This window comes from Capsicum annuum, chromosome 6 (assembly GCF_002878395.1).
Source record: "Capsicum annuum cultivar UCD-10X-F1 chromosome 6, UCD10Xv1.1, whole genome shotgun sequence".
NCBI lineage: Eukaryota > Viridiplantae > Streptophyta > Magnoliopsida > Solanales > Solanaceae > Capsicum > Capsicum annuum.
Window position 1 is genome coordinate 180,440,983 of NC_061116.1, and position 23,967 is coordinate 180,464,949.

The 23,967-nt window shown below is 36.1% G+C and overlaps 1 protein-coding gene, 1 long non-coding RNA gene and 1 other non-coding gene across 9 annotated transcripts; 2 read left to right on the forward strand and 1 right to left on the reverse strand.

Annotated features, from left to right (window-relative positions):
- The first annotated feature begins 784 nt into the window (after positions 1 to 784).
- LOC107872919 lies at positions 785 to 5,777 on the forward strand. Of its 3 annotated transcripts, none has more exons than XR_001675036.2 (4): positions 785 to 903; positions 2,655 to 2,750; positions 2,834 to 2,929; positions 5,382 to 5,777. It is a non-coding gene; the product is annotated as an uncharacterized LOC107872919 (long non-coding RNA). The 3 variants fall into 3 exon arrangements; XR_001675034.2 differs by lacking the exon at positions 785 to 903 and adding an exon at positions 910 to 2,016; XR_001675035.2 differs by lacking the exon at positions 785 to 903 and adding an exon at positions 910 to 1,989.
- A 1,393-nt stretch (positions 5,778 to 7,170) lies between these two features.
- LOC107872918 (GATA transcription factor 26) lies at positions 7,171 to 15,553 on the forward strand. Of its 5 annotated transcripts, none has more exons than XR_001675032.2 (9): positions 7,171 to 7,616; positions 9,976 to 10,338; positions 10,851 to 11,280; positions 11,541 to 11,613; positions 12,964 to 13,067; positions 13,264 to 13,450; positions 13,547 to 13,667; positions 13,835 to 14,107; positions 14,941 to 15,168. XR_001675032.2 is itself a non-coding variant. In XM_047413572.1 (8 exons), exons 2-8 carry the CDS (start codon positions 10,119 to 10,121, stop codon positions 15,240 to 15,242), a joined length of 1,452 nt encoding a protein of 483 aa, XP_047269528.1. In that variant the 5' UTR covers positions 7,171 to 7,616; positions 9,966 to 10,118; the 3' UTR covers positions 15,243 to 15,553. The 5 variants fall into 5 exon arrangements, 3 of the variants coding, with proteins under 3 accessions (XP_047269528.1, XP_016575075.2, XP_016575076.2); XR_001675033.2 differs by having other exon boundaries at positions 14,926 to 15,059; XM_047413572.1 differs by lacking the exon at positions 13,835 to 14,107 and having other exon boundaries at positions 9,966 to 10,338; positions 14,926 to 15,553.
- A 6,698-nt stretch (positions 15,554 to 22,251) lies between these two features.
- LOC124899878 lies at positions 22,252 to 22,355 on the reverse strand. The gene has a single exon (XR_007057441.1). It is a non-coding gene; the product is annotated as a small nucleolar RNA R71 (small nucleolar RNA).
- Positions 22,356 to 23,967: the final 1,612 nt, after the last annotated feature.

Below are 23,967 nucleotides of genomic sequence, written 5' to 3' on the forward strand. Positions count from 1 at the left end.
TTCAAAAATAATTTCTATTTAAATACAATTTCAACATAAAGTGATTATGCCAGGTCAATTTATAAATATAAGTTACTTTTTTATTTTTAAATATTAAAAAATAAAAATTTTAAGATATTTTTTTTATATAAATATAGTATTATATTGTAATATTGCAAGCGTGTAAACAACATAAAATTTTTAGGAATGAAACAAACTATTAAAAAGAATCAATTTTTAAAATTTAAATAACATGCGGAGATTCTATATGAACGGATAGAGAAGAACTTAACACAAACTCGATTTGACGATTAAATTTTTGAGTGTTTTCTTATGTAATGATAGATTCTCTGAAAATAAAGGAGAAAGATGAAGAGAAAAGATGAAAAAAAAACGATAAAAAAAAAGAAAGAAAGAAAAATCAACAAGGGCTACAAAGCTTAGGATATTATTGGAATTAAAAGAAAATATAAGGGATAAAAAGGTAAATGTTTTGATCAAACCTAAAAAAAAAAAATTTAATCTAAAAAGTAAAAAGCTGGGGTATCCAACTTCTCAATTTTTATTTTTTTAATTCACTTTTAACTTTTTTTAAGCTCTTTTTAATTTTACCAAACACCTAAAAAAATGATTAAAATCTAGTTTGATTAGATTTTAATTGTATGCAAACACAGTCTTAATGAGCCCTAAAGTGTATATACTTAAATTTATATTTTAAAATTATAATTAATAAATTAATTTAATAAAATAAATATTTGTAAAGGAGAGTGTCAAATTAACAACTCCAATTATTTTAAAATGGAGTGCGTATTTGAATTTTTTTTCATTTTTAAAATTATTTTTTCGTGAAAAATCTGAATTTTCACCAAAGGCAGAAAACAAACGGACCAGCTCTATATTCGGGTTCTTCAGGCTACGAAGAAGGTAGAATCCGATCTTTTCTCTATTCTCATTTCGATTTCTTAGTGCTAAATCTGATTCTACGTTTATCATTAGTATAAATCTCTTTTCCCCTCTTTTCGTGTAATATACCACAAATTACGGTTGAAAAAAAAAATAAAAAAATTGAATAAATAAACTCAGGCTGAGGCGTGGATATCTCCACAAATTATAAGTAGTGGAAGGAAATGCAGCAAAATATAGCGGATTAGATGTAGAGATCGAGGCGTAGTTGGTCCGTTTGAGGCTTTGAGCTTTGGCTGTTTCAACATTTTCTTATTGATCCAAGCTGTAGTCGATTGGAAATGTTGAGTCCGATTGTAAAAGGAAATTCTTTAGAGGAAAAAAAAAGAAGAAAACGAAATATGGAAGGCTATGCTATTTGTTGCATTATATGGTTAATTAGTGCCGGTTGCTCTGTTTGTCTAGTTTTGATTTTACGTGAAATTTAAGAAACTGAAAAAGACTGTTGAATTTGGTGGCCTTAAACTGATTATATGTCAAATATGCAGAAATATCCTTTAATTTTGTGGGCTTAAACCTGCACACATTGGAGTTTAAGAGCTGCCAAAAAAGGAAAGAGACGTTCTATTTGAAATGAACTAAAAAAGGAAAGTAGACAAACAATCTGAAACGGAGGGATTAGTGATTACGATATTGTTTTATGATAATCGTGGTGTTTGGGTCAGCTTGCATGTACCTTGACTAATTTCATGTGGTACCCGCCAAACCTCGCACCAACAAGTATCAAGGAACTCTATTTCACCAAGGCTAGGACATACGAAAAGAAATCACCTAGTGTTTTTTGTCTCTGCTAGAGTTTGAACCTGAGGCCGTGGTTCTCAACACATTTCATTGATCACTAGGCCACACCCTTGGTTGCATTAAAAATGACTACCTTTTTATTGGCAGACTTCTTGTTGTTCTGGCATGGGGTATTGTTGTTTGTTTTTTTAATTACATGGAGCCAAACTAAGGATGTGAGCTTGCCTGTAGTAATAAGATGTCAACACGGACTAACTTTGTTTGGTTGGATACATACATACAACTCAAATCACCAATGGAGCCGTGGTACCCTTTTCGATTCATTTTTGTGCGGTACTAAGATTTATGTATAGTGCATCTATTTATATTCATATGCAAATTGAATATTTAGCATCTATAATGCTAGTATACAGACTTTCGACTGCTGGATCAGAGACGTTGAGGCATAGCGTGTTATAGCATTCCAGATAGCGAAAAGTTTATGCAAATATCTGTTAGGTTGGGTTACAATTTCACAAGCTTCGTTTTCCATCAGGCATCTAGGTTCTTTTGATGGAGGGGTAGGGGGGTGGGGGGGTGCTTCCAAATTCTGCATGAAAGCAATTTTCTAGGGAGATGATCTGCTGGTTATTGACATGTAAAAAAATTGATTATCCCTTTGATAGAAACTTGAGCCCGGAACACCTAGATAATCAAAAGCAAAAAAGAAAAAATGTAAAAGTTGAATTGGGTTTGGATTCTCTTTGCTAACACTCTCTACTTCCTTTTAATATAAAAGAACTGTCCATGCTTCTGCATCGTGGAACTTAGATGATTTCTTGGGTCTACATTAAGTAAGGAGAGACCTCGAAGAAAGTTAACAAATCCAAAATGTAAAAGTTTTAGTGGTAGATTTTTTTAGTGTTTTTTTTTTCGGTTCTACGCTCTTATTATTTTGTCTCTCTCTCTCTTCGTGTCTCATGTCTGAACAGCCAGAGGAGAGGAAGGTAGTCATAAGGAAGATGCCTGAACAAATGATTCTGTCAGAAGTTGGGCACATAGTGGAGAATAAGAAGCTAGAGGAAACTGTGAGTTCACAATTTTCTTGAATTTTACCCTGTTGTTTACTTCTTGCACTGAAGACTTCTGTTTATGTTCTTGTTCAATTCAGAGGCATGCTGATGGACTATTAGCTTGGTGGCACTGATTTAATTCTTTAATAATGTTCTGCTCTCCTGAGGATTGCCGTGTACAATTTACAAAAGAGGTAGTGTTATGTCATTCTTGATCTCTCCAAGAGAATGTCGGATTTATTTCACAATGCTATAAAGGGCATTCCAGAATCCAGATGAGCAGTGGGCCTATTTTCCTGCATCCATGCTCTGTACCTTAATATGCATCTGTTTTTGGAGTGTTTTCGGAAAACAAGCTTAATGCCTCGTGAACTAGCTAGAGCATAGCATTGCAGCTGAGAGGATCTAACTTCATTACTCACAATCATCCTCAGTAATCTTATAGAGAGTCTCTGAGACTTCATTTTGTCCTAAGTTGTTCGGACTCGGGTGCGACTGTCCGATACTGGTGCGGATCTAGAGGCCGGGTCCTTCATGATCTAAATTTTAAGATCCGGGGATATGGGTGTGCGGATTTGGCTAAAATAATTCGAATATCTAAAAATTGAGTTATGTAATCTAAATTATGAGATATCATGTGGAAAGCTTGAGGAAAATATATTGATCAAGAGGAGAATCTGGAAGGAGATAAAAGGAAAAGGAGTGACATAAAAATTTCTATACGAGGTATTCCATTTTCTTGAAAGTACCCAAAATAGGTCACTCCTTTCCATTGAATCTGTCCAGAATTCCTGTTGATTTTGGTCAAAGTATCCAAAATCTGTTGACTAGATCGGGTTCGGATCCCACATGCATGTCGTGTCGACATGGGTACAGCACCGAAAGTAAAGAGTCTGAGCAACATAGGTTTTGTCTGCGCTCCAAATAGAAACTAGTCATGAGCAGCAGATAGGCATTCAATTAGTTTGAAGACGCGATTGATATGGAGCCTTGGGAGTTGGATATCTTTTTTAATGGGTACTTGTAAAGTGGAGACATTTTGTTCAAGAAACATGACTTTGTAAGGTGCTCAAAGAGTAGTTTTTGAAAATTGGAAGTTGGTGTAACAATTATAAACTTTTTGAGCAAAAACAATTGTGTGGAAAAATTATTCTAAAAATTGAGAGAACCTTAGCACAGAAGGGCATGATCCAGTGGTCAATAAAGTAGGATGAAAATTGTTTCAAGATTCAAATCCCAGCATTGGTAAATAAAAGGTAGGTGATATCTTTTCATCTACCTAAGCCTTGGTTGGTAGAGTGGTGGAAGATAGCAGTATGTAACAGTGCTTCCATGTCTTTTAGTCTTCAGTCTAGCAATTTCCAACACATGATTCTCTTTGTCAAAGGTTCCAAGACCAAGTGTCACTTCTTTCTCTAATGTCCTCTCCAAGCCCTTCTTCGCCTCGTGCTTCTTTATGCCATTGTCTCTAGAAATTGTTTCGAACCAGCGTCATCACGAGCTCGCGGCTATTTTCTTTTTTTCATATTATTTACTCCTCCAGATGTTACTCTTTTCAGAAAGTCTAACTTTCTTGCCCTCTTCTTCTGGCACAGACAGAGGCAACTTGAATGAATTTCACAAAAGGTTCTATTTTCAGCGTACAAAGTGGGTATATTTTTTAGGACCACTGAACTCCAATTTTTTAAGTCTTAACCGCTGAGCTCTTATACTCCTAGCTCTAGGAGAACGTAGAAGAAAGTGGAATGCAATTGAATAAGCCAACTGGCTGATGAACTAACCCGTTTCGACTTTGCTTGAGCTTAATTTGTCTCACTTTCAGGTGTGAACCTAGACTAACCTATGATTTTTGGCCACATTAAAATTAGTTACCTAACTACTGAGAACTGTGTAACTCTTCTGCGCATCATATAAACTAACTTATCTCCCCCAACCAAAAAAAAGGGGAAGGAAAATTGTAGATAACCTAGAAATTGAGATTGCATCATTCAAACCTTAACTTTTGAATGAAAACCTGATCTATTTGTTCCAATTTTTGTTTGTTAATGCCTGAAATCCTGATTTAGAAGGAAACCTCGGCACGCATGTAATCATTGAATGAATTGTTCTTTTTGAATAGATTGAATTTGAGAAATTGCTGGTATTTGGAACTTGGCAGTCCTTTCAAGCCAAGCATCTTGAACCAAGTTGATTGATGATGTCCTTGATAGTTTTAAGCTGCTTTTTACTCGATTGTACTGTTAATTTTCGAGCCTTTCATTCTTGATTTCTTGCTTTTATTATGTGGCTGTCTCTGCTAATTCTTAGTGCTTCGACTTTAGCACATGCTGCTTCGTCAATGTCACCACTCACCTTGATCTTCAAGTTGCTACTCCAGTGACTTCCTACAGATTTGTCTGACCTTGATCTTCAATATTTGGATTTTGAATTGTACTCAAACAGTGTTCTTGTTTACTCTGTGTGTTTCTTCCCATACATTCTTTTAGAAACTGGCTTTACATCATTTTAACATCTGCTTCATTCACTTATAGTACTATGACGTTGAGGTATTAGGAACTTAATACATAGTATAGTTGGCTTCAAAGTTCACTCTAGTACTTTACTGATGTTATGTGCCACTCCTGGTGCTTTGGCTGATCTTCTCAGTTGGACTCATTATTTGAAAAAATGGGTGAATGCATACAAGAGGCTGCTATTGATTACTATTTCAAGCCAATAAACATGGAAGCAGAGTAATAGTGAAAATGCAGCTTGAAGGAGGGGAGAATAGAACGAAGGAGATGATGAATATCTTGCAGAAACAAATTTTTCTTGTGAAACATCGTGCGGAGAAACTACTAAGTGCAGAAAATGTGGTCAACAAGCATGACCATGATAAAGCATCTACATAGATTACACCAGAAGTAAGATGATTTTGTAGAGTATAAAATTGTTCTTGATATTAAAACTATAACAATTCATATAGTTTTGCTTCTTAGATGTGGCATGGTTTTGGCGATTGAATGAATGAAAAGGATCTGTCTGGCTGTCCCTTTCAGAGCATCTGATAAATTTGGAATGAGTAGATGCCGGAATGTACTTCTGTTTATTTCAATTACACATGCTAGTCATGTTTTCTGTTGTAAATTATACATCGTGTCGATGGGATTTTTTCATTCCCAGCATAAAGGTGTAGTTTTTTCTGTAAGCTTTGTAACTGATTGGTTTTGTTACTGAAAACAGAAGTGAACTTTAAAAATTAACAAGAGAGACAAACTTCTCCATGTGTGATTGTAATATTATTTCTGCTATTAAAGTCTCAAGCTCATGAGGGAATAACTCATTTCTCATATATGTCAATACGAAGATGAATTACTGCTTATTTTGTTCATTTTTTTTAAGATATACTACATTATGTTTGTTACTTTTTTGATCCTGCTAACTCAGAGCTTTTGCTGTAAAAGTAAAAATTGATGTCAGTTTCATGCCTTATTATCAAATGTCCAAATTAGACTTTTATCTTACAACTCTCCTATGTTCACAACACACTACTCTCAAGTACTACATGATATATGAGACATAAATGTTGATAGCCACTTTATTGAAAGACCTAGTAGTAAAAATGAGAACCTAGTCAGTGCATGCCAATGAGTGGGACCCTTTATTATATTAATCACTTTAGAAAGAGAGATCTAATGGTCAAAATGTAGCTATGGTTGTGAAGAGTGATGACCAATAACTAAAGCACATATTGCACCAAATCAAGAAGAAGCCTTCAATTAAGAAGACCTACTACTGCAAGATAAATTAAACTAATCAAACATCATGTCACCACAAGGCATATAAGAATATTAGATATTTTTACTTATCAAAATAGGCAAAAGGGTATAAAGGAAGTTTGATAAAAAGGTTCAAAACAAATATCTTTGTTTGTTTCTCTTTGTTGTTTTCTTGCCATTACTTTTTTGTTCCTTTAATTTCTTATACCGTGTGTCTTTTTTAAAAAAGAAAAATTATAAAAATATCCTAATCTTGATCCTTACTTTAAGAGTAATTCTTAAACAATAAAAACAGTTTAAATTTTTTTTCCTTTTTTTTTTTTGGGTGAAGGAGTTTGCATTTGCAGTGTGGTGGTTGGAAAAATTTTCACATGTTAGTGGTTATGGGGAATAAATAACCTATAGTCAACAAGGACATTAGCAGTAATATTCTTCATAATGACATACTTCCCCGTTTAAAAAAAATTATTTACTTCCTTTTTTAGTTCATTTAAAAAAGATATTTTGATATATTTGACACAATTTTTATTTTTTTAATTTTATGTCAAATTAAAATAAATTATTCTTTTTAAAACGGAGGAAATAATAAAGTTAATTTATTCACAATTTCTTTTTTAAAAAGAAGCAAAATGCAATTTCTGTTTCCAATAAATAAGAAGGATTGGAACATTTCAAGAAGATTTAACACCGAAAAAAGAAAAAAGAAAAAAAAGCAAGTATTATTACTTCTTCATTTACAAAAACAACAAGAACCCCATTTCCTTTCACATTTCACCTTCCTTTTTCCTAAATGTTCATAAAGTTCCTATAAATTTCAGTACCCTTTTTTCTTCTTCATTGTATTGTACAAATTCTCAGCTGAAAAAAGAAAAAAAATCCCATCTTTAATCCCTTCATTACTTGTTCATAAATTTTGCTATTTTCAGTGGCTTTTTTGGGACTTTTTATATACAAACTGTTCTTGGTCATCTTGAGTTTTTGGTGTTTCCTGTAGAATTTTGATACCCAGTAACATATATATACCAAATATAAGATACTGAAAAAATTAATTGAACAATTAAGGGACAAAAAGAAATTGAACAGATGGGAAAGCAAGGACCTTGTTATCATTGTGGTGTTACAAGTGAGTTCTTGGTTCTTTAATGTATTTTGTTTCTCTCATGAATTATTAATCTTTAGGGAAAAAATTGTCTTTTATCCCATAAAAATTGTTCCTTTTTATTGGATTAGTTTAGTTGTTCAATTATTGAACTGATACTCATATGTTGGTTGCTTCATAAGGGAAGAGATCACTGACCAATAAAAAGTGATGAGTGATATGAGTTTATTTTGCTTGTACATTCACTTAAACACCACGATGTAGGGGTAAGGTTTGCGTACACTCTTCCTTCCCCAGACCCCACTTGTGGGATTTCAGTAGGAATGTTTTTTTGTTGTATTCACTTAAATCTCTAGAATAGTTTACTGGGTTTGTGTTGCAATTTTTTTCTGGATGGTTTCTGTTTATTCCCAACGTTCTTCATTGGCCATCACTATGTTGTGTACTAGCCAATCCATCAACTCCTTTGTGGAAGATGTATTTGTTCAAATCTTGCTAAGAGTGTAAAGGAAAATGGGCGATTATGGAGGTCAATTTGCATCCCTATTTATAGTTCCTCTAGTCATTAATACAACATTATTTGTAGTTTCGTTTTTATAGATTAATGCACCAGGGGATGTTTCATCCTGTACTTCTTTTCCTTGTTCAATTTCTAAATGTCAAAATGTACTTCCTCTTGGGTCACTTTTCGCGCCAACAGAATTCTTGCTCTTTGACATTATAGTTCCTCTAATCACGAACAAATAGTTCCTCTAATCACCAACACATCATAAAAATGTCTACCAATAATGACTGGTCTTTTTCAAAGTTATGTTCCTGATCTTTATAATTGAAGGGTGATCACCCGAGGATATTGATTGCTCCTCATGCTTATTTTCATTTTTACTCTAGATTCACAACGCTGGTGCAGTAGCACATTCTTAATCAGCATTCTCTGATCAAAGGTTTCTAGTGTTCACTAGCGTTTTTTTACCTCATGAAATTAGCTCCTTGGTTTCAAGTTTATGTAGTAATCGGTGTTTATCCTGCTTGGGTTGTCTTTAACATTGAAAACGTGTCCTTACATAGACAAACTTATATATTCTTAGCAACCAAAATGAATCAATCAAGTGAATCAACTACTACTTGATAACATGTTGTGATCGACTGTGAATATTCTATATCCATTTGCTCTAGTCAGATGTAAAACATCACAACAACAAGAACAATGTACCCAGTATAATCACACTTTGTGGAGTCTAGAGAGGGTAGAGTGTATGTAGACCTTACCCCTACCTTAGAGGCATAGATGCAACACATCATGAATGTAGTAATTTGTATTGCTTCATTTAGCGAAATCCTTTTGAAATCGTATCTCGTCTTTTGCTGCATAACCTACCACATTTGGAACTTTCATCGTTCAGCTTGTCTAAAAAGAATTGTCAAGTTTGGCTTTCCCCTCCAGCGCTGGTGCTACTTAAAGTAGTTGTTGACATTGTAAAAAGCTTTTTTAGCTTGTACGCAACCTAGATAGCATATTTTCTGGAAGATGAGGTGAGAAATTGGTTTGGTAGCCTATAGCTATGTCTTCAGCTTGGGTTCATAGGAAGTTCTTACTGATGTCACATTGTATTAGTAAATATAATGTCCCCAAGCAAATATCTTTAGAAATTCATGCAATGCCGTGACTTTTGAGGTGCAAATTCAATCCAGTTTTTCGCTCCTATTTATGGTGTTCTAGTCTTGGCTTAGTTGTTCTATAAGAATTTGGACCTTTTGGTTTGTCTTGTTGTACCATGAAGAAGAATTTCCTTAGTTCACTTCTCTTGACAACAATTAAAAGTTTATGTTCTTTATCCTATTGTTTTCTCTTTCTAAAAGTACCCAAATCAATTGCTGGTATTAATTATACCTTTACAATTAAACCACTTGAAAAAGAAACATCGTATATCATTCCATTAATTTGCAGACTAAGTGACTATTACGGCACATTGCCATTGCCCATGAGACGTTAGGCAAATGAATTTCCTTTTTCCTTTTATTGCTTAGATGCTTCCTTTGTTCTCCCACTCCATGATCTTGTTTCCTTTTCTTGCTCCTTGATCTCCTCTCCAACTCCTATGTTGCCTCTTTAATACTAAACAACTTCCGTCCCAAGGTTTGCCTGTTAACCCGCCCACCCCCACCCCCCCAGATTAATGAAAAAAGAGAAAACCAAGAAAAAGGAAAAGATCAAGTAAATAAAAGTGATCAAATTCACATTGCATATTTAAGAGTATTGTTCCAGGGGTATGCTAATGTTCTTGTTATGTGTGTTGACTTCCTATTTTCAGTTCTCAGATGCCATTATTTCTTCCCTCCATATATATGTAGAATGCACTCTTAATGTCAAAGTACGCCGCAGGCACCCCACTTTGGCGCAATGGGCCTCCAGAAAAACCAATACTGTGCAATGCATGTGGATCTCGGTGGAGAACAAAAGGGACCTTGTTAAATTATACTCCTCTGCATGCAAGGCCGGAATCTGACGATCTCGAGGATTATAGGATGTCTAGGATCAAAAACATGTCTTTGAAGAGCAAAGAGGCCAAGGTGCTGAAACAAAAGCAAAATTATGATAATACTGTAGTTAAAACTCCTGATTATAATCAGGGTTTCCTTAAGGGTTTAGATGAAGATACAAGCAATAGATCAAGTTCTGGATCTGCCATCTCAAACACTGAGAGCTCTGCACAATTTGGTAGTACTGAAGCAAGTGATTTGACAGGTAATGCAGGCTCTATTTCCAAAGAGTCAACAAACTACAAAAGCTTGATATTGGAACAGAGCCAATAAACTACAAAGGCTTGATAATATTGTAACTGAATCATTTGATTCGTCAAGATGTAGATATGCTCCTGTATATCTTTTCTTGTTAGCTACTTGAAATATTCTGTAGGCCGTCATATTTGGTGATGCTTATAGTTTCTGTTCTACATCTTTTGATTGAATTACGAATATTACCCTCAGGGTTAATACCTTCGCTAGTGAAAACTCGGTGGTAAAATCTAGTCCTTTTTCTTCTTCTCTCAATCAAATGTTACTTTGAATAGTATCTTCTTTCTACCACATATGATATGCATACTTCACCTTTTTTTCTGTTCTTTGGTTATACTTTGTATTTGTCTTGTGCATTCTAACCTTCACTTCGCAGTTGAAGCACAAAGCTCACTGAATTCTTGCATAATGGGGTGATTCTATGGCTGCATGAAATACTTTCCCTTTAATTGTGCTAATCAGGCCCTGCCCAATCCAACAAATGGGAAGCAATGGTGCCTTCAAGGAAGAGAACCTGCATAAGTCGTTCAAAGCAGTCGTCAGTTGAAAAGCTCACTAAAGACCTGTGTACCATCCTACATGAACAACAATCTTCATATTTCTCTGGATCTTCTGAAGAAGATTTGCTTTTTGAGAGTCACAAGCCTATGGTCTCGGTTGAGATAGGACATGGAAGTGTGCTTATTCGACATCCGAATTCAATAGGTAGAGAAGAAGAATCAGAAGCCAGCTCCCTGCCGGTTAATAATAAGCTACATAATGTAAATGAGGCTTATTCGCGATTGTCCACCCCACCTGTAAATATTAATAGGGGTGTCAATTTGCCAAATCTGGGCACTGAGAGAACCAAGAAGTCTAATAGTCAGGGAATGGAACAACACCAGATTAAAAGGTGCTTTTTTCGTTAATCTTGCTAGCATGCAAAAATGTCTTGAGGAATAAAGGCTGCTGCATGTGTTAGACGGGAAGAAAATGGATAGGAGCTTTTAAAGGCTTGAATATCCTATTAATGTTAGTTGTGATGTGGCTCCACAAAAGAATCAATATGCATCATGAAGATATATAAAAAAGATCCCCAATTCCAAGAGCTTCCAACCCTTTTGTTTGGGTTGATGTGTGCTTTCCATCCTCTGATTTTATTTTAAAATGCAGGGATAAGGATCACTTTGAAAAACTGCACATTCTTGGACATCATAGTTCACCACTGTGCCATGTAGACCTGAAGGTCTGTTGCTGTCTCTTGATTTCATTATGAATAACTTTTGTTACACCTAATATATCAGTGGACTACTTCCTACAAGGTCCACTTGTCTGTGCAACTGGAAAACATTTCGTATTCCAGAATATTTCCTTGTGTTCATGGATTTTGCTCGTCTGTAACTAAAAAATGCTTTTGATTATCATCTGAATATGTTTGAATCGCAAATATATCTTGCAGTTTACATGGCTTTGCTTCATCTCTAACTAAGAATGAATTGATAAATTTTAAAGTTGATTGTTGCTCTGTGGTGAGGCTAGAAGCGCAGGAGGTAAAGAAAAGGGATAAGTTCAAGTACCTCGGGTCCGTGATCCAGAGTAACGGTGAGATTGACGAGGATGTCTCGCACCGTATCGGGGCGGGATGGATGAAGTGGAAACTTGCATCGGGGGTGCTGTGTGATAAGAAGGTGCCGCCCAAGCTTAAAGGTAAATTCTATAGGGTGGTAGTCCGTCCGGCCTTGCTGTATGGAGCGGAGTGTTGGCCAGTTAAGAACTCCCACACCCAAAGAATGAAGGTGGCAGAAATGCGGATGTTGCGCTGGATGTGTGGACTGACCCGAAGGGATAGAGCTCGGAATGAGACTATCCGGGAGAAGGTTGGGGTGACTTCAGTGGAGTGTAAGATGCGGGAAGCACGATTGAGATGGTTCGGACACGTGAAGAGGAGGGGCATGGATGCCCCGGTCCGTAGGTGTGAGAGGCTAGCGTTGGATGGTTTTAGACGGGGTAGGGGTAGACCGAAGAAGTACTGGGGTGAGGTGATTAGGCGGGACATGGAACAGTTACAGCTTACCGAGGACATGACCCTAGATAGGAAGGTCTGGAAGACGCGAATTACGGCAGAGGATTAGGGCCTGTTCGGGTCGCTAATGTAGGGAGGTAATTGGTGGGGGTGTATTCCTGGTATGATTCCGTATTCAATGTTCTGTTCCGTGTTCCGTGTTCTATGTTTGTTACGAATCTGTGTGCTTTCCTCTGCTTTATATTCCTGCATTCCTGCTTTACTCTGTTTTATATTCCTTATGGCTGCAGTATCTATGTTATGTCATCTGCTTCTGTGCTGTACTATGTGTTTGTTTGATATCTCGTAACTTGAGCCGGGGGTCTTTCGGAAACAGCCTTTCTACTTCATCAGAGGTAGAGGTATGGACTGCGTACATCTTACCCCCCCCAGACCCCACGAAGTGGGAATACACTGGGTTTGTTGTTGTTGTTGTTGCTCTGTTGTCAATTGTTAATTATTACCAGTATGGATCCAAGCAATACTCTGCTGCAATGCTTCAAAACTTATATGATTATAATAAATCTGGTTCAGGATGTACTTAATTATGAAGAGTTCGTGAGGCATTTCTCTAGTGATGAACAGCAGCAACTACTAAAATACTTAGCTCCTGTTGATTCTTTTGCACCCCCAGATAGGTTTGTACAATTTACTTCGTATTCGTATCCTTTTTTAATTGTCGGAAGTTTTAACAGATACACCACTGAACTATTAATAACAAAATCATATTCAGTGAGAAGCAAGTATCAAGTTCTCTTATTCTTCCTCTTCTTCGTCCTCCTACTTCATCCTGGTCAAGCTCTGATTGTGTTTTTCTTGTTCCTATATCTGCAGTCTTAAAAGCATGTTCGAGAGCTCTCATTTTGAGGAGAATTTGTCTTCCTTCCAGAAACTTCTTGCAGAAGGTGTTTTCGATAGCTCGTTGTCAGGGGTGACAATACAAGACTCTAGGACCTTGAAGAGGTTAATATTGTGCTATTTAACAAAGTCAAAGTGGGTGGAAAAGTATAACCTTCTCAAGGTTAGGTCTTTTTCTTTTAATATATATATAAATGAACATATTACTACTTCTAAATAAATAGTGCAATTTTACTGAAACTAATCTTGTTTGTGTTAGGACACAAAATGTAGAAGTAGTACCAGTGGTTCTGAAGATCCAGGAGGGGCCAATGCTATTGGCACTGGTCATTCAGTGAATGTGAAGAGGCCACTGGAGGGACACCATCCAACGTATACAGGTGTGCCTCTCTTTCCAATTTTTGTTTTTTCAACAATGTTATGACATTATTCCTCATAGTTGCTTGACTAGTTCTCTTGGAAGTTGTTGAAGTGTGAAACCACCTATCTAAAAACTTAAATTGTTAGAGAGAGCACATGCTTGTTTACTTAATTATGTTTTCAACAGGCTCCCTCACATGCCGATCTGATCTTTTAAATGGACCAAGCAACTGTGAGTTCTTCTTTTAATGGGTGACAGTGGGACTCGAACGCAATACTATGTTGAAGTGTGTGACCATCTCATCTAAAAGCTCAAGTTGTTAAGAGAGACCATAGAGCACACTGCTATTTACTTAATTATGTTTTCAACCACAACAAATATTTACCTAAGGATTGTGAGAGGAGATCAAATTTTACACGTGAGTGCTCAATGCAGAGATAGCACAAAGAAGATAGATAGGTAAGTGGACTTAATTTGAGTAATTCCCATTAAGGTATCTAGCATATTCGTTATTTCTGGTATTGTAATCTGCAAGGAACAAATAAAAGGAACAGGGTTACACAGGGTAGTAAGTGGGCATATGTCTACGAGATGTGGTAGAGTATCCTGAATGTGGAAGGTATCCATCCTTGTGTCTGTTAGTGTCTTGGTTTGCAATACATAGGGTGTCTAATTTTCTAACTAGTTATTTCACACATTGCATTTTGTGACATGGCTCGTAATACAAGGTCAGTTCCATGGCCTACTGTTGTGAGGTGGCTTGGTTCACCCTGGATAATTGTTAGGAGAAATTACCTATTGAAATGGAAGATGGAAACTGGGGAGGGGTAAAAAGAAAAAGTCCATCTCCATAATTGTCTTCCTCTCTCTTTTTTTCTCTTAAATATACCTATGGATCCTCCATCCCAGTACATACTATAGTAAACAGGCAAGCAGTGGCATTCATGACTGATATCTAGGCAAGCAATGCAACTTATATTCATTAGAAAATCACTGCCCTCTCACTTTGACCGTGTTACCTGCCAACAAAAAGGAAAGTAAAAGAGCGGGGGTATCATTTCTATATAATACATCAATCTGTCTAGCGTTTCTCTCCATCTAATGTAGAAGAGGAGGATGGGCGATATAGTAGATTTTTTCTTTAAGTAACAAAAAATCCACAAACTCCATTTTCCATCCGCTGTATGTGCTTTGACAATATCATCGATTAATCCCTCAACTCCATTTTCCATGTGCTGTATGTGCTTTGACGATATCATTGATAAAATAATTTTCAGACCATTTCGCTTCAGGTGCAAAGAAAGCAATGAAGAGCCCCAAGAAGGTGGTGACGAACAGTAGCTATGAGCAGAAGGAACTAGTGGACAACAATAGTTCTTGCTTCAGCCCAAAATGCCTATTTCCCTTGCCTTCTAATAGTTCCCCTGTGCTGGATTCGTTGCGTTTTGAAAATGACCAGGACGTGCTGCTGGATGTGCCATCCAGCAGCTCCTTTGCACAGGCAGAACTCCTCCTACCAACATCTAGTTTTGCTGCACAAGCAAGCACCAGTAGCAGCTCTGTATATCCACATCTTGTACGTCCCTCGTGTTAGTATCACAGTTCGCGCTTTCATAGGGCATCTAGAAGCTACTTCAGCCAAACCAGATGATTGTGTCTGCATGTTAATCACCTATCATGTGGTGATTTGCTGAAAGAGTTGGGATGTTCTGGTGTTTGTGTTTTCCCTTTGAGCTATATTAAACAAAATTTTGAATTTAGCTGATGGAAAGGTTGTTTACCCCTTTTTCCCGTTAAGATTGACAAACATTGTATAATATAGCTGAAAATTCGGAGAAGATGGTAATGGCCAGCGCTTGTATGCAGTAAAGTTTTTCGACTTAAATTGGGAACAGCCTTTGTATCTGTTGGTTTTGTTGATGACAAAAGTTATTCTTCCAAACAACAACAACAACAAACCCACTATATTCCCACATACTGGGGTCTGGGGAGGGTTGAGTGTACGCAGTCCATACCACTACTTCTAAAGAAGTAGAGAGGTTATTTCCGATAGACCCCCTACTCAAGATAAAAGGCAGTATACAAAAGCATCAAAAGCATAGAACACGATAAAATAACATAGGTACGACATCCACAAAAAATTGTACATTGTCAAACAAAGTACATCAAAGTCCACCTAAATATTGCCTATGACTCATCAACACCCTTATCCCTCTATCCTAATGCTTTTCCTCCATATCTTCCTATCCAGGGTCATGTCCTCAGTCAGTTGTAACTGTTCTATGTCACGTTTAATCACTTCTTTCCAGTATTTCTTCGGCCTACCCCTACCCCATTTGAAACCTCTCAAGGCCAACCTCTCACACCTACGAACTGGAGCATCCATGCCTCTCCTCATCACATGACCAAACTATTTCAACCTCATTTCCCGTATTTTATCCTCCACCGATACCACTCCCACTTTCTCCCGAATAATTTCATTCCTAACCCTGTCAGCCCTTGTGAATCCACACATCCAATGCAACATCCTCATTTCCGCCACCTTCAACTTTTGGATATGAGAATTCTTAACCGACCAACACTGCAACTCTATAGAATTTGTCTTTCAGCTTGGGGGCAACTTCTTATCACATAAAATTTCCGAAGTTAGCCTCCATTTCATCCAACCTGCCTCAATACGGTGAGAGACATCCTCACTTATCTCTCCATTTCCCTGAATCGTAAAACCAAGATACTTAAAACTATCCCTCTTGCAAATCGCCTGAGAATCCAACTTCACTACCACCTCCTCCTCTTGCCTCGAACCACTAAACTTGCACTCCAAGTGCTCCATCTTGGTCCTACTCAACCTGAAACCTTTAGACTCCAGGGTTTGTCTCCAAACCTCCAGCTTATCATTAACCATTTGTCGCGACTCATCAATCAGAACTATATCATCCGCGAAAAGCATACACCAAGACACCTCGCCTTGTATATTTCGCGTCAACACATCCATCACCAAAGCGAATAAAAACGGACTAAGAAACACAATTCAAATTTCAAAAAGGAGGGAGCTGAGTTCCTTGCTCCATCGTAGTATGCCATTAATTGCCACACAATGTGTTGTTTGCAACATACCAAGGTAATCCCATAAATGGGGTCCAGGGAGGGTTGACAGAATGCAGACCTAACCCTACCTTGGGAGGCAGTGTTTCTTTTGCATTAATAGTTTGGGTAGCAGAATTGTAAAATTTGTATGTTAGGAAAAAAAAGGAAGATTCACTAACAATTAGTCAATACATATCTCAGTTTAAAATTTTCTTAGAAGCTAGTGATAATTTGTCTTACATCATTAGCTACCAGCCAAAGGCGGATTGAAGATTTTAACTTTATGGTTTCGGGATGTTACTGAATCTACTAACCATTTGAATTGGTTTGAAATTTTATATTTATACATATTTAGTAAATTTCTTAATACGGGGTTTGATTTAACTACACCTGTAGCTCATACATTTGCCCCACCACCAGCAATTTCATTAATGAAAACTAACCTAGTCCTCATGAGAATTTAAAAGGGAAGGAGGTTGAGGGTATTAGTTATTAAGATACACGATCTAGTTAAATTCTAGAATAGGATAATTAGTTCTCTGTTATCAACTATAGATCAATCTTACACAATTAACCCCATTTTAGCTTTACAGACGAAATCTCATCTCGCGTATGGTTACTTCCATTCAAACAGTTTCAGGGCATAATTTACATCAGCTGCAACCAAAGCAGTAAGCCAGTAGCTTAAAATATCATATATATTGACCAGTGTTGACGAGCTGGCGGGAGGTAACAGGTACCAGTAGAAATAGCCGAGGCACCCACAAGCTAGCAAGATCACTAAGTTTCCTAACTAGAACATTTACAACTTGCAACGACTGTCAATTCTTCAATCTTTGTAGGCTTCCTGACCTGAAATCAATCAACAAATAGCTCCGGTGGCCACCATCTAGGCCGAGGAAACAACATATTTCGCCACTTAGCAGTCTCGAAAAAGTCAGCATCCTTGTTTTCACCATCCTTCTTCCGAAAAACCTCCATTGTAACTTCTATTATGTCCTTAAAATGCCCCTTCTTCATTGCCTCCTTTCCAACACCCTCTACTTGCCCATTCTTCTCTCCTCCCCTCATCCATAATGGCAATTCGCGCCTTCCCCTCATGCTTCCACCGTAACCAGCAGTACAACTTTCCTTCATCCCATTTGCATGCTTTTTTCCATGATTCTCACCATCTTCGGACTTTGTTACAGCAATATCCACATTTCTCTTTATTCCATCCTCTTCAACTACTTCATCTCGCACAATTTCTTCAACTTCTAAATCCGTGATTGAACTCTGCATGCGTAAGTTCTTCTCACAAATCCTAATTCTCTTCCTCAGCGGTTCATCAAAATCACCTTCCGAATACTCAACTTTGTCAGTTCTTTCCAACCAGTCACCTCCACGACACCCGTTCATGGTAACTTCTCGGGGTTTCAAAAACCCTAGATTGTCATTATCCTTCCCCAAATCAACCCTCACCTGAGCCTCCTTACCATCACCGCAATCCACCGCAGTGTCTTCACCGGCGGAAACTGATGTAACCATATTAGGTCTCTTATCATCGGAGCCGGAGATACAAGTCCGAGATTGGAATTTTTCATTTTCACGAGGAGGAATTCCATCAACTGAGTCAGTAACCGCAAGTGATAACATAGTAACTCCGAATTGTTTTAGCGGGGCCGGAGGTGAAGACTGTGAGACGAAGAAGGATTCCGGGAAGTTGTCGAATTCCACTGTGAACGAACAGTTACGAAGCTGTTCTTCTTCATCAGCAGTAGTGATACAGTTCCTGATAATTCCGGCGAAAGGGTCATCGGTTTCGTCCATTTTCCGGCAATTTCACGGTGTGTGAATAATGTGTTTCGTCGGAGAGGAAGAGAGGGGATTGGAGTGTGTTATTTTTAAGTAACTACACTACTACTAACATTTATTTTTCCAGGGGTTTATTCTATTGAAGTATAAAAATATTCCCGCTTATTCTACCGACTCCCGCTTACTGCCTTGAACATAAACGGTTACCGGTTTTGGATCATCAAAGCCACGTCGTATAACTGAAACAAAGTGCTTTCTTCTTCCGTGCCATTCAGATTCAAACAAGTTAATATCTCGAGAGTAATTTTCTCATGTATCTTTTATTTCATCGATTTCAATTTATATAAAATAGTTTTTTTAGTCGGTATAATTTGTCGCGAACCAAAAAAAAAATTAGATCATAATAATATTTATCGCATTTCAGCCTTACTAAGTAAGTCAATCACTCAAACTGATACAGATTATATGAAAAAAACTAAGGAGAGACTTCTAGAATGAAGTCAAACCAACACAAGATATAAACGAAACGAAAATCTGAGTAACATAACATAAAACCTCCAAAAACTTGTGTCAAAGTGTAAAGTATCTAATACATCATCTGAACATAAGTCAAATACAAGCTCTATCTTCGAAACAAGTAAAGACATAATAAAGTAAGAGGAGGTCCGAAAGTCGACTCTGATCCCTAAAGCAATCCAGTACTTCGATCACAATCTTAGATAAGCACAAATTAACTGCCATGGAAAGTGCTCAGACTAGGATCTACACTGAAAGGACGCAGTAGGTGTGAGTATGGTTCACTTGTACTCAATAGGTATCATAAGCCAACTGAGCAAAACAGAAAATAAGATAAGTAAAATATACTATGAGCATGTCACCTACAAGCAGAAAAGTCCCAAAAGGTAGCTTACATCGTCTCTACTAACAGTTCTAATATATAAGTACACGAAAAAATAGAAACAACACAAATATATACACGAAAATACACTGAAACTAAGCAAGGAAACTAAGATAAACAAGCAAGATGCGTATGCAAGTGCAGTGCAATGCAATGTGAATGAGATGAATGATGAAAGTCATCACATGACTTTCTGTATACACTTACCGAGCCCGTAGCTACCTGGTAGGACCCACGAGGGGTTCGCAGCTCATATACTATAACTCATATCTCAAACCAATCTTGCTTCCAAATTACCTAGACCAAAATTTTTTAAATTATCATAACCAATCTTGCCGGGAAATGACCTCGACCAAGGATTTTCAAAATTGAGAACTTTCTTTCAAAGTAGTGTTTCTCAATGGTATGAGTATCTCATGACATGCATATGTACAGAATGAGGATGTAATACTCACAATCAACTCAATATGACGATATTCAATCCATCCAACACGTATATATATATATATATATATATATATATATATATATACGTGAGTCCAGAAATCAACTCAATATGTTCATAATTTATTATTATCAACTCCAGTTAGGCACCATTAAAATAAATATGCATGCAAGACATCATTAATATCATATCAATCCTTAACTCAAATATTTTTATCGTGATCAAAGTAGCCAATGCTCAAAGGCATATATTAGCGAAATAAACCCCCGCACAGACATCAAATCTAGAATAAAGGCGTTGCAATGCATAAATAAGGTCAATGGTGTCAAATAAAGCTCCCATAGGGGCAACACATAATGTTACATATCACAAACCAACCACAACGGAATATAAGCCCCTACACGGGCACACAATATTAAAAATAATCTCAAAATATAAATCTCATAGCTATTTTTCCTAACCCATAAGATGCTTACTTATTCATTAACTACCCAACTCAATCTGAAAAGAAGTAATCATAACCTACCTCAAAACGATGAAATTTCGGTCTAAAGTGCTTCAATATGGAGCCTTTCCTTGGTGAACGGCCTCAAAAATAACTACAACATTCAAAATTAGCATCCATGGGTTAAAAGAAAGCTAACGATATCCAAATTGTACATATTCGGGTCGGAACCAAAACAAGTTCGAAAAAAGAGATAGAAAACAAAAGGGATAAAATTAGAAATTTTATTTTTAAAAAACATTTCTCAAAGTTATAGGAGTCTACAGGATAAAATCCAAGCTAAAATGGGTTAAAACGAGGTCCAAAGCAAAGAAAAATCTTTCTTAAATTTTTTTGGTAAAACCTCTAATTTTTTATTTTGAAATCATCATTTAAAGGTGTTTTAGATGATAAAACCGATGAAAACTAATGGGAATAAGGTTTTGGATCTTACCCAAGTTCAAATGGTTAAGACCTTAAGAATCACTCAAACCCGAAGCTCAAAGGTTCAAAAATGCTGAAAATCAAGAAGAAAGGGTTATAAGTAATAATAATTTTTAGTCACTTATTATTTCAAATCTTTGAAATTGTTTCTTTTGATCCTTATCCACACTGGAGGATTATCTCGAACTATTTCATAGATTTAAATAATTTTTATCTTGTTTGTCTCAATTTGTATCCTCGCGGAGGGATTGACTCAAATAAGATTGTTGATTTGAGGGGTCTTTATCTTATTTCTTTCAATCTGTATCCTCGCGAAGAGATTGTCTCAAGTAAGTTTATTGATTTCAATATTACTCGCAAAGGATCTTTATTCCTCATAAACACATAAATCAAGTCTAGAAAGTTATTCTACAATTTTGCAGAAATGACTAAAATAATAATTTTACTATAATAAACATACCAAGTGAATTCAACAACTCCTAACTTCCTCTCCAAGATAATCTTTTAAGCACAATTTCTTAAAATACTTTATTTTCAAACTTAAGAAATTACTCTCTTTTCATCAATTTGATTCTCAAATAGAAGTCAAATTACCATAAGTTTGTAGCATAAATTTTCCAATCTCTGTGGGACGATATCTTACACTATATTAGAATTTGACAGAATACGAGCAATAAAATCTTATGCAATTTGGACTCGTCAAATTTTTGACGTCGTTGTCGGAGATTGACATACATCTACTTCAGACTAAGTGTTTTGGTACTACTTTGAGAGCTTTCTTTTCTATTTATTATTATTATCGCTAATCTCGTTCTCGTCTTACTTTATTTATTTTTATTGAACTTATTTCTCTACTTTATAAGTTTTAGGTAGTTTATGACCTGCTCCTCTATAAAAAATTTAGCCAGTTATGATCCATAAATTGAAATAATAATTCACTAGCGTAGGAAAGAACAAACATCAACTTCTCAGAACTTTAGCAAATTGGAACACCGATCGAATGATGAAATTAATCCACCAGAAATTCCACCATATGCTCTAGATGATCAGTTTGATGAAGTGGTTCCTAGACCCGCAAATAAAATTTTAAGGAATTGCGCTAGACAAGACCACTTCAACTATGAATCTAGTGTCAGAAAACCCCCAGTAGCAGCCAACAATTTTAAAATCAGGACTGAATTAATTCAAACAATTCAACAATCATGTACTTTTTTTGGTGATCCAAGTAAAGATCCACATAGTTATTTGATTGATTTCTTAGAAATAGTTGAAACTGCTAAATACAATGGAGTCTCTCCTGAAGCAATTAAATTAAGGCTGCTTCCTTTTTCTTTAAAAGGGGATGCTAAAACTTGGTTGTGAAGTTTACCTCAAGGGTCTATTACCACATGACATCAGATGACTCAAAAATTTTTAAACAAATATTTTTTCCCAACTAAAACCACAAAGTTAGGACAAGAAATTTTTTTAATTTCTTGCAGACTAAAATTGAATCAGTTTATGAGGCTTGGAAAAGATTAAAAGCAATATTAAGAAAATGTCCACATCATGGCATACCTGAACATATGCAATTGTATATTTTTTTATCATGGACTAAAGTCTTCTTCTAGAAATATGATAGATGCAGCTGCAGGAGACTCCATATGGGTAAAATCACAAAGGAAGCACTGCAAATGATGAATGAAATATCAGAAAATGCTATTCAATGGCCATCTGATCGCATAATCATCAAAAAGGTTTCTACGGTAAATCAAGAAGATGCTTTAAACATACTAACACAACATATTGCTTCTTTGACACAAAAATTTGAATCTTTGCAGGTGAATGCATGTCAATCAGGTCAAGTCGAGGCTTGTGATATGCATGGAGGAAATCATCTGAACTATGAATGTTAAGCAACAAACAGAAGGATGAACATATTAATGTCCTCGGATATAAGAAATACTCTTTTGGTAGCCCCTTGGCATAAAAACATCCAGGCTTTCAATGGAGCAATCCTAGTGATGCTAAAAATCCTCAAAGCTTTCAAAAACAATCAGTACAAGGTCCACCTGAATTTCAGAACCAAAATCGTGGAACACCAAATTTTAAATCATATCAACAAACAACTTTCTATCAACAAAGACCCTCACAAGCCCATCCAAATACTGATGACTTATTATATAAACACATCAAATACACTAGTGAAAAATTTGAGTGTCAAAAGATAACTTTTAAAAATCTAGAAATTCAATTAATTCAGTTGGTAACTCTTTTGTCAAAAAAGATTCAAGGCCCCTTACCAAGCAATACAAAGAAAAATTCGAAAAAGCATCTTAAAGCCATCGCTTTATGGTCAGGTAAGAATCTTGATGAACCTTATGCAGATATTCAAGAAAGGATCTGTCAAAGCAACAGATAAGTAAAGATAAAGATGTTGAAATACCTACAAAATCATCAAAAGACAAAGAAAAAATAATTGAAGAGAAGAATCGTAAAGAAATGACTTCTACCCCTATGACAATTCCTTTTCCTCAAAAAATGAAAAGAGAGAAGCTTGACAAGCAATTTTCAAAATTTTTGAATATTTTAAAGCAAATTTATATGAATATTTCGTTCACTGATGCTCTTTTGTAGAGGCCTTCATACGCGAAGTTTTTAAAAGAAATTTTGTCAAGCAAAAGAAAATTAGAAGAAGCTTCTGTGGTAGTACTTACCAAAAAATATAGTCCTATACTTCAAAATAAGCTACCACAAAAGCTCGGTGATCCAGATAGTTTCACAATTCCATGCACTTTGGGATGAGTATATTTTGAAAAAGCACTGTGTAATTTTGAAGCTTCAATAAATTTAATGCCATTTTCTATTTTTAAAAAATTAGATCTTGGAGAAATAAAAAACATAAGTGTTTCACTTTATTTTTCAGATGAAAGTACTAAAAACCTAAAGGAATAATTGAAAATATTCTTGTGAAAGTAGATAAATTTATTTTTTCTGTAGATTTTACAGTACTTGAAATGCAGGAATGCCTTGATGAACTAATAATTTTGGGTAGATCATTTCTTGCAACGAAAAGAGCAATCATAGATGTCCATCAAGGACAACTGATTTTGAGAGTAGATGAAGAAAGGGTTATTTTTTATATGCAAAAAATGTTAAGATTTTCAGAAGATGAAATTTCATCTTCA